The 10993-nt window shown below is 39.4% G+C and overlaps 2 protein-coding genes across 9 annotated transcripts in view; one reads left to right on the top strand and one right to left on the bottom strand.

Annotated features, from left to right (window-relative positions):
- Positions 1-39: 39 nt before the first annotated feature.
- Positions 40-10993, bottom strand: part of LOC111253203 (uncharacterized) — a 26958-nt gene continuing 16004 nt past the window's right edge. For 5 of the 8 annotated variants that reach the window (XM_086992908.1, XM_086992909.1, XM_086992910.1 and 2 more), the window contains exons 3-20: positions 10247-10370; positions 9932-10148; positions 9685-9749; positions 9085-9244; positions 8677-8760; positions 8247-8447; positions 7823-7984; positions 7572-7638; positions 7131-7359; positions 6673-6908; positions 6101-6294; positions 5502-5561; positions 5107-5202; positions 4781-4864; positions 4251-4521; positions 3906-4069; positions 3309-3524; positions 40-2678 (exon numbers count right to left, since the gene is read on the bottom strand). In XM_086992908.1, the coding sequence (XP_086849034.1) occupies positions 2439-2678; positions 3309-3524; positions 3906-4069; positions 4251-4521; positions 4781-4864; positions 5107-5202; positions 5502-5561; positions 6101-6294; positions 6673-6908; positions 7131-7359; positions 7572-7638; positions 7823-7984; positions 8247-8447; positions 8677-8760; positions 9085-9244; positions 9685-9749; positions 9932-10148; positions 10247-10370 (2870 nt within the window). In that variant the 3' untranslated portion in view covers positions 40-2438. The remainder of the gene's footprint in view (positions 2679-3308; positions 3525-3905; positions 4070-4250; positions 4522-4780; positions 4865-5106; positions 5203-5501; positions 5562-6100; positions 6295-6672; positions 6909-7130; positions 7360-7571; positions 7639-7822; positions 7985-8246; positions 8448-8676; positions 8761-9084; positions 9245-9684; positions 9750-9931; positions 10149-10246; positions 10371-10993) is intronic. The other 3 variants (XM_086992907.1, XM_086992906.1, XM_086992911.1) reach the window with 3 other exon arrangements.
- LOC111253484 (rhomboid-related protein 2-like) overlaps positions 6753-10993 on the top strand; it is a 43378-nt gene continuing 39137 nt past the window's right edge. Inside the window, exon 1 of the mRNA XM_086992918.1 lies at positions 6753-6891. The gene's annotated coding sequence lies outside the window, so the exon portion shown is untranslated. The remainder of the gene's footprint in view (positions 6892-10993) is intronic.

Genomic DNA, 10993 nt, shown 5'->3' with positions numbered 1-10993 from the left:
TGCACTTAGTTGTTAAGTATATATTTATAAGTAAGCGTGTATCAAATAACATGTTTATTTTAGCGACCTTTTTGCGTCTGACCAGTTATTGACAACGTTTAACATATGTGTCACATTCAGTTTTTGTATAAAAACACTATTAGAAAAATCGACTACATTAATAGTAGTAGTAGCAATTTTTTGCTACTACTGTTACTATTGTAATATTGTATTACTACTAAATTATCAATTCTTGTGTCATCTGTTTTCTTAATTACCAAATACGTTATATGTATGTATACGTACATAACACCGATAACACCACTATCCCCTGTATCATTTTAGAACAAAATACTGTGTGCGAAACTTCACAGCCACTGCCATTTATGAGATACATTTCTTATATATAATAATAATAACATATATTCATGTATTTAAGGAAGCAGACATAGACGGATGAAATCGTACATGCTTTTGAACATCGTCAGCTAAAAAGCTGCTCACAGATGGGAATATTTTATGTATAAATAAGTTAATTTCATACATATATATGTAATATTTCCCTTACATAGATACATCTTAACAATCTAATGGCCTAAACAAATAAAAGGCTTTAAAATTAAGCTCGAAAAATATAAATATCAGATAAATCATCATCAATCATCGCAGACTTAGCTATGGTGGTAAAACCGATATATGTCTGTTTCGCAGTTCGAGAAAGCAGTAACGTGGCTGCTTGCAAGAAGCTGGCCGCTCATCCAACTTTCACAAACGACTTGTGACATTTCTATTTCGTTGTTTTGGTAAATTTATTAAGAAAAAAAAATGTGAGACCAAATTTTTTGCAGTGAATTCATGTAGGTTATAAATTGCAAGGCTCCTACATTACACTTATTGCATTTTAAAATAAGGTTCATTCAATCTTCGTATTGACTGACCAAACTGCTTGGGTAACCTTTGCTATTTATTCGAACAAAATTGAATAGAGTTTTTATAAAGGAAGCAGTCCCATTTCGACCTCGCTCAATAATGATAAAAGATTAAAGAAAAAAGCTCAAAAATTAAAATAGGCGAGGCTAGGACGGGTCAGTTTTTGTCCTTTCCGGAGCATAATATAGTTTTGTGCTTTCCGTCCTATCTCTACTGCATAGACATTGAGCTCCCTGAAGGACGCAAGCTCCCGATGAAGAATGGAAACTCGATTTCCTCGTAGTTACAGCGTGAATTAAGGTCGATACTATGACATGATAATGAGTTTATAAATTGAGGATTTGATCGGGTAGAGAAAAATGAAATATCTTGGCACTTGATCAGAAGCTTTACCTCTAAAAACTAGACTTTAGTAGGTTTTCTGATAGCAAAAGAAAAATTATATTTTTTAGAGCTATTGGGCATAGCTCGATTCATGATTTCATTTTTTTCTCTTTGTGTGTGTGTGTGCGTGCATGTTTATTCCCGATATCAAAAAGACAATTAGTAGACTAATTACATGTTGTTACCGATATTGAGCAATTAGCCGTCTAATCGCCTTATTATAACATATTTCGAACATGCAATACTTAGTGAGAAAATTTTACAAGTTTGCTGTGTCACAGGTGTGCATTGCTGTTCTTATATGGTTTTATAGACGCCCAGTGTGTGTCCCTGAATACGATTATTCAACAGCTTGTTGTAGAAACTCAGCTTAAACAAACTGCTATATACTTCAAACAGAAGGGCCAAACCTTCGAAGGGTCTCACGATCGGATCCGAAAATTATCATTACATATAGATAGATTTTTGGCACCAATACCGTTCTCTGGACACTGTTTACTAGACGGGGACCTAAAGTACACACATATACAAAACATATACAGATTGCAATAAAAAGTACAAACCTTTAGTTAAAAACGAACCCCATGGCTAGCTAACTCTTTGTACAGCGCACAGCATATACCGCTTTTTGTTATTCCGAAGGCGAAAGAAACATAAAGGGTGCTGGGATCACCGCGAACCGTAGAGTGCGCAAACTTCAGCGCAGTCACTCCAGTCGACTACAAAAACGTAAGTGTAATAAAAGTAGTCCACTAAACATGTGTCACTATATTTTAATAACGTTTCTACTGTAAGGTGAAGAGAAAAAGTTCGTCGTAGAAAGGAATTCTATTATAAAATGAGCGGCCGTATTCAAAATCGGTGAATTCTATGCCGTCGATTCGCTTTGGTTTTCCTCCCAGTCATCTTGACATAACCAAATAGTAGCGATAATCTTGCATGATTTTTTGAAAGAGTATTATTGCACCTCTTGTCCATTGTTTTTGATAGCAAACCTCAAGAATGTCTATACTCGGGTTAACAATATATCTATAAACGTAGTTACTGCTGACAGTTTACTTATGGGTAACTTTGCGTGCGGCGTTTGCAAAGCGAAATTAGCGCATTTGCAAGAACAGAAAAGTTTCTTTACGATTCCACCTGACCTACATAAGGCTTGTATCGGGTAGTGATTGTCCGTTCGATTGGTTCCGAAACCGTTGTGTGTGGGCCTGAACCTGAGCCTGTACTTGGGCCTGTTGCGCTTTGGCCGCAAACAACTCTCTTAGCAGCTGAGCCTTCTCTGTTTCCAGCTGTCTAATTATGCCTTGTCGATTTTCCAACTCGGTGCTTAGTTTCGCATTGTGCTCTTGTAGACGCTTAATTTCTGTCGCATTTGCCGCCACCTAAAACATTTTCAGGCAATGCGTTAAAGAAACCATTGAAAATTAAAAACGGACATTCACGAAAATCCAGCAAATCCACATCCATATCGAATACAGATGCCTTTTCAATGAATCCGCTAGAGTCATCTGCGAACAGCAGGTTGGCTTTTCGTCGAAAATCAGTAATATTTGATTTATCTCTACGGGGCTGGACGATGTTATAGTCTAACAGAGAGACACAGCTACAGGTATCCATTAAGGTAACTCATAACGATGGATATAAATATCGTTTTCTATTTACGCAAAGTGTATAGTGTGTGCGGTCGGATCCTGAAGCTGCCGCGGTCTTTACACTGGTTTCTTTCAACCGGTGATTTAACTGTACATACGTGGCTACACTGGTTTCTTTCAACCGGTGATTTAACTGTACATACGTGGCTACACTATATAAATAGTTTTCCTTATTGACACTAGTTCTTCTACTGATCGTGCAGATGGATTTTTAATTGTTCATACACCACTACATTTTATTTTGAGGCAGACATGACGTGCCTTTACGTATATAGACAAACGTATTATACTAACGTATTTCCCCTTAAATGTACCCTACGTCTCAGAGATATAATTCTGTAATTTTCATAATCTAGCTACCTGTTGATGCGCGGTATGATGTCGTTGTGGTTGCTGTTGAAGTTGCGAATAGTTGATATTATGGAAATTATTGATTGACAAAAGGGCGAGATTCATGTGAAGCGGAAACGACGCTTTGTCCCCGCTCTCAACTAATGCCGCGAGCCGATGATTCACATCCATGATCCGAGCCATCTGTAGGCGGAGACGTTCCTCGTGTGTATCAATGGAGTATTCCTAAAGTAGACATATTGAATAAAATCGAAATGTATAACACTGGTACTACCAAATAATTTGTTGGTAAATAAATGTTGCTACTAACTAGTTTACCTGTGGAATACAGATTTTCTTTCTGTGATTTGCAGTATGACTGCTAAGCATTCAGTGATTGGTTCTGCTTTTTCAAGGGCTGCACATTCACAAAAACTGAGGTGTGAGGCTACATCCATGGACACGTTATGTTTTTCAAAAGCGTTACATGGAGGTCAAACTCATCGTCATTTTACCTCGATATTAACACTTCAAATTCATTATTTCCACAAAACGGCTGCAATTCATTAAAATTTTCATGAAGATTTCCTTTATCCCGACATAAGTATGCAATCGCTTAACACTTACTGGATTGGCATATCCATGAGATGTGGCTTGTAGCTTATCCTGGACATTACCGACTTGTCGTAAGTACCAATCTCGTGCGCGCTCAACGGCCTGTAGACCTTTTTGAAGAACTTCACGCTCTTCTTCAAGAAGTTTCAGACGCCTGATCATCCCGTATTCAATACCTATCAAATACACCTAGACATTATTGATTGTTCTACAATATTTGTCTTTTTATATCTGTTGTGATTTTTTCTGGGTGAACGCATTTTTCTGTGAAATCATATGTGGCAATACAAGGATTTGTCTAGCAGTTCTATTCTAATTAATCTGCTCGTTGATCAGCCCCCTGGGTTAAACACGAACCGTGCGCCAAGGTGTGTCTCCGTGGCTCTCTTCTACGTGGTGGTTTCTCGGGCTTGAGACCACCGGGCGGAAGGATCATCTGTCGGAGAGGTACTTGTTGTACTTGGAATTGAGCCTGTTGTGTTGGCGTTTGCGGTTGCTGTGGAGGTTGTGATTGGGTTTGCTTATGTGGCGGGACCTGTTGTACATTGGCAGTTGCAGGTTGACAGGGAATAGCTCTTACCATAGCGGAAATGTCCCGTTGTCCAGCAGAACTTCGAAGAAACCCAGTCTGCTAGCCATGAAATTATAGAATACTTTAAGCCTTTTGTATGGAAATTTCATTTGAGTTTCGTTCTTCACATATAGGCGTAGTGTACAAAACATGATGTTTCTATAGCTGTCTACAAACGGGCTGAATCCGAATTGTTGTCATGGTTCGATTTCTTACGAGTATCGCGTACCACATGAGTAAGGTTTTTTTTAACATTTAAAAATGAACTAATACCAAGACGGAACTCTTTGTTTTTTTCCACATAATTACAACCCACCTGACCAGAAGCAGGCCCGTGATGGTTGCCTGTGCGATTTGAACCAGCGTTACCAATCGACGATGGTGTATGCTGCTGTTGCGTCTATGGGAAAAACAGCAACATCGGAAGATGTCTTTAATTATAAATTTTTTCAGGCTAAGCATACCGATATTTCCGCGGAAAATTGTTCATTATACAGTGTATTCTCAGTGATTTTCTTTAGTGAAGTTATCCTCTCTTCATTCAATCAGCTAAAACTTATCCGATAATGTGTTAACTGTATGCGTATGTGTGAATATAAGGTTAACATAGCCCGCCTTAACATGAAGCACTTTTTCACAAACCTGCATGTGTCCGTAGTGTGAAGATCCTGGAGGACAACGCATCTGTGAAGCCGTCTTTACAGATGAAACCTTATTTAAACCAGAGCCCAGCATCACCTGTAATCCGGACACGACCACAGTGGATATTACATGCACAAATAGTGAACTAGCTTTTAAAATAATCTAATGATAAACTAACAAAAGTATTCTAGTGTAGAGTTAAGCACATGTTTATTTCATATCAGAAAGTACCGACTTAAAAAGCACAGTTTCCGTAAGCAGCGCGGTTATAGAATACCGCTAAATGTAATAATAATCATTATTGAAAATGTGAATGAATTACGAATATTGTTAACAAATGTGAAGCACTGCCTGGCTACCAAAAAGTTTGGTCATCGTTAAAAATAATTACTCGCCTTATTTGCCGTAAGAACGGGTTCGGTTTGAATTGGTGCAAGCATTGCACCACCAGAGGTCTGTTGAAACGAATCATTAAGGTATTCAATATTTTTTATTTCTTTATAAATGAACGTTCAATATATTATTCATATTCACGCCAATAAGATTTGTGACGTATATTAAAAATTAGTGTGAGTCTTTAGACATTCTATTATGTATATATATATATAATACTTTTCCATTTTTAATTGATTTTATTATTAATTTTTTTCATTATTCGATTTTAATCAATAATTATTGTTAATTATAGGTTATAAGTTGAAATCATTTTTGTTATTGTGTTAATTGGCTTAGAACCCTCTTTTACCTTTTAATTGCATTTTACTGAATTTTACTGCATTCTTTTTTAATAAATATATGGTTAGTTCTAATATCTTTCTCAGCTTAAATAAGAAACAACTAAACGAGGCTATCTCACGCTTGGTAATGATATCAGTATGTGCCTTATAAAATGTTCTTTTCTAAGTTAAGTTCATCCAATACAGCAATTCATTACGAAAGGAAGAAAAAACTACTGAATGGCAAAAATGCGGCAAAAAATACCAATTGTCCTTACAGGTAAGTGACTGGTATTTTCTCTTAGCTTGCTTGAATTTCCAGCTGGAACGTTATTACTAGCTGTCATCAGAGAAGTAGAGGGCGTTGCTGATGAAGCTCCTGACGTTTGTTGCGCCGAGCACTGCTGTTGCTGGTGATGACGCTCTGTTGCGCCGCCGTGCGAATGCGTGCTAACCGGTACATTCGCACCTACTAAATCAAACCCCAAAATGACAAATCAGTCAGTACATGATCGTGTTTCTTCAAAATTCAAAGGGTCTTTTCCGTCTTTCTCTCTATCCTTTTGTGCGAGATATAACTCTAATCAATTTAAAATATATATTGAATTCGAAAAACTGCCAGCCAGTAAAATGAAATATAAGCTTGCTCAGAATGAAATCGAAATACACAATAGACAGCACCTCCTCTCACTATGTACGTATTTGCGGCGCAATTCGTCTGCCCTGAAAGTTATGGAAAAACTCGGACGTTGAACGATGTGGAGACAAATATGAACTGAATGAGCGCCTGAGAGCAAAGTTTGAGTTCCTGTTTTAGGATACCGATAAACAGGGTGTGGTTAGTGAGTACCGTTGTGGCGCGATTGCTGATGACTCTGCATCGAATTTGCAGATGGCGGCTGTATGTGATGCTGGGCCTGTCCTTGGGCGGACGAACTGGCCGAACTAATTACTTCGTGCATAACGGAATGGGCTCGGCGTGCAGGTGGGGGAGCTAGAGGTGGTCCCAACTGAAGGCCTCCAGAACTCATCGACTTCAGGACAGGAACTGCTCCAGTAGCCAAACCAGGTAATGGAAATGGCTTTCTAAAAGAGAGAACATAACTTTGAAATTTAGTAAAAAATACGCTGCCCATCGTGATTGTGTAAAGGGCTCTCAATGCAAAACTTTGGCTACGACTTCATTTCATTACCTTTTTCCAACTGCCTAAGCTGTCTATACAATTAAAAATGGTAAAATTTCGTCAAAGCATATCACGGATGTACAACTCGGCCCGCGTCAATAAATCACATGAAAGTATTCTTCACCTGTTGGCTGGTAAGCCCGACAGACCTGAACTCTGGCCTGTATAATCCGCTGATCCGTGAAGGGTTTGCTGCTTCTGAGCTTGCGATTCGGCGATACTACTGACCGACCTCATCATGGGTGGTTTGATAGTTCGCTGATGGCCACTCGAGTTCTCCAAAAAATTGTCGGGAGTGCGCGACCGGCCTGAAAGGCCCGATGGTGTGCCGACTGCTAGACTTGCTGCAGGTCCTGCTCGAATAACAGAGAGAAAGCAGAGATGATAAAATGCCATGTGAACTCCTTTGAGATGACTCTTAACTGTGATGTTTGTTAACACAGGTTTTCGAAATCTTTTTTTGATATTTCTGTCGACTGTGATAGATAGCTAAACAAATAGGTCATAAAAAGTAAAGATACTCGCGCATAAATAGATCAGTGTATTACTATTAAGAATTCATTACCAGAAGAATTTAGCGAGGCCCTGTGTGTCTCAGCGGTTTCGCTCGGCGGCCGAACGATGCGTCGAAGCTGGAAGGCAGAAAACAAACGGAATTATAGGCCATTTTCTATGCAGTGTAGCAATTATGAATACAAATGTCAAACTGGCAATTGTTTTCTCAGAGATTCATCTATATATCAACTTCGATGTCTTGCTTGCCTAACCAATTAGGAGCAGGCCTATTTTAACACTGAAACCGAGTGAATCATTCACATTTGTTGATCCTGGCGAAGGGCCAGGCGGGGGACCAGGCTTTTGTTGTTGTTGACCGGGTTGAGGTGGAGGCTGACGGGATTCTCCAAGCGAAACTACCCCAGCACGCGAAATGGGTTTGTCACCGTTTAAGTGGTTTGTGTTCACCGTTGGAGGCCGAACCTACTCAAAAGAAAGAATGACACAACAGATATGTTAGTAGTTGAAACGAGAACAAGCAGATCTGAACTTAGTAGTGTAAAATATTTAGAAGTACTGTATACATTTCCAATAAAAAACAATATGAAATAATGATCTGGCGCAGCTGAGCATTTGACTCTGATTTGTATGCTCCGAAAGAACCACCAAATTATCGAGTAACCAAAATGTCAAAAAAGTACATCTTGTTTCCTTATTGGACTTTCAATAACATTTTTTTTCTTACCAAAGACGGTGGCAGCAACATGGATCGTTGCGTTTGTTGCGCATGTCCCTGTGAACTAGGGGTAGGCAAAACCCTTGTTGCTCTACTTGTGCAGCCGCGAGATCCGGGCGCAGCGTCAAACTGATTCTCGAACGAGGAATTCAACTTGGTTAAATCCCCAGATGAAGCACCGGCTAAACGGCCGACGTTCGTTCCATTTTCCTAAACACCACAGCAGGCGTTGATACAAAGCGGTAAATTTAAATGATTACATTCCATCTCTATATACGATATAAGTATATTAGACGCAAAATACTGCTCAATTGGTATGAATAGATAAGGGCTCATCATATAATCAAATAAATGCCATTCAATGGGCCTTTCACGGGCACATAGATATATTCCAATATACATTTTTGTCTTAGATGTATAAGGAAAAGGTACAACGAACCTGTCGTAGAAAAGACTCTCCCGCCGTAGGCGGTACGCTAGCTGCACGAATGCCTATTGAGCCACTATCTGTAGTGGACTTGTTCTGGAAAAATAAAGAATATCAATATTCTGTAAGGGTATCCGTGATTAAATGGTGACTAATAGTCATCTGTCACTAAGAGCATCGGGATGTATGAAATTTAAATAATAACCTTTATTCCACTGTTAATTTTCGTCTAACTCTCTTAAAGTTGCCTGTTAAAGCAAGAGTTCCACTCAGTAAATCAAACAAAGAACGGCCGCATATTGGTTTTAGAACGACACAATTGAATTGAGTACGCTTTATCCATGGACGATTTGCAGTTTAATGCCCTACCGGAAGGTTTGGAATAACACACTATTCTTGTTGTTGAAACCCGCCATTTACCAGTTCAGAGCTAATTTGCGCTTGCGAATTGTTGTTGCTTCCGAATTTTGGAAGGCGCGAAGCACCTGTTGACTGTGGGGTGATTTGCGAGGATGACACGGTGGTTGAGTTTGGTACGGTAACAGCACTAGTCGCTGGCGGCGGGACAACCGAAGCGAATCTAAAAGGGATTTTTACAAAAATAATGCAATTGAATTTAAGGTTGCTGGTTGTGAAAACCTAGGTAGTCAAGGATTCGAGGATTATACGCCTATTTTAGTGAAGACTTATAGGGATTTATTAATAAGAAATGGTAACCACGCCAGTTAAGAGACGACACTTAGGCGCCACGTCAAAAAGGTTTCCAGTTTTATACGCAATCCGTACGCATTACGTGACTGTAAAACATTAATGTTTACACGGCATCTAGGAGCTAGTAGCGAACCATATTTCCCGTGTAAATTATTATCGATTGCCCGATTTTATAAATATTAGTACAGCATAACGTAAAGAAGAGTACTCAATAGCACTGAAGGCAAAAGTAAACAATACTTGTTAAGATTCCAAAACAGTACATCGCGGTCAGACGAACAGTTACTAATACGAATTTAACTGACTAACCTTGACGACTCCAGTAAGCCTGCTGTCGATGAATTAGAGCCCTGCTTTCGATGATCGAAGTCCTGCTGTGTAAGTAGATAGAGATAATTGCAAATTCAGCAGTTATAGAATACTAGTCTTGTTTACCATCTTTGTATACGGCCAGTAAGAGGAGTTCATTAATTCTTTACGCCGTCTTCTTGCTTTATAACTGCCTTAAATATAGGCGATAAAAATCGGAGACGAATGTTTGATTTACTATACCAACGTTTTCAAATGTAGCCGCTGTTGCTGTAGCGGGTGTCAGACCACTTAATGCGGTACCACTTTTCTGTACTAGGGGTCCACGACTCATTGCAGAGGTTTGTCCCGTAATGGAGACTGGCGGGGCCGGACTTCCTGCCGATGTCACCGATGAGACGCTGTTATTGCAGGATGATTTCGGGGAATCCGCTAGTAAAGACATCTTCAACGCCAGACAGAGTCTGAAAAAGTTTATGACATTGGAGTCTCTCCTGATCAAATAGGTTTCAAATTCAAATTAAACCATGTCCAACAAATAATCATATAACGCAAGTTCTACCTGTCGAAGCTGAGTAGCTGACTGTGGTTTTGATCGGCAACAGCCCGCAAGTGATCAATAACTTGCGCATTTGCTTGTCGAGCCCATCGACTCTCGATGTCACGGAGGGGCACGAGGCCAGACCCTGAATGTAATGAGAAATTTGGTCGTTGTCAGTAATAAACACAAAACAGTAATAAGGATAAATACTGGAGAAAAGCACTATGTTTTGTCAATCCTGTCTGATACAATGCTCATACACTTCTAGAGTGCACAATTGGAAGTTTATAAGTGATAGGTTGATGGGTAACGTATGTGCCTACTAGTCTTAGGGACACGTTGTGGACTGGGATCAAACTCGGGCCTAGAAACACTGCGTTTCATGCGAGGGACCAGCCGTATGATAGAATGCCTAACGGCATGCCGGACGTAAAACTCGAGATACAAAAGTTCTACACAGCTGTTCAATAATTATTCTTATTTTGTATGTCTATTGAATTGATATGCTCTTAGCGTAAAACGGTGTGGAACAGTTCTCTCCAACCGTGAAGCTGTTTACGCACTGATCAATGCCAGAACCATGATCAGACTAGCAACCAGTGGTATAGCGACAACAATCCGGCGCTAATAGTCAACCTCAATAGTGTTGCATCAAACAATACACCCGTTCACACAGACTAAAGATACGCACTCCACTATAAAATAAAAAAAAAATGTGTAAAATCGTAATCATACTAAAATTCACAGTTAGGCTTAGGCATTATATAT

This window comes from Varroa destructor, unplaced genomic scaffold (assembly GCF_002443255.2).
Source record: "Varroa destructor unplaced genomic scaffold, Vdes_3.0 BEIS01000006.1, whole genome shotgun sequence".
NCBI lineage: Eukaryota > Metazoa > Arthropoda > Arachnida > Mesostigmata > Varroidae > Varroa > Varroa destructor.
This window is presented reverse-complemented; position numbering and strand designations above follow the sequence as displayed.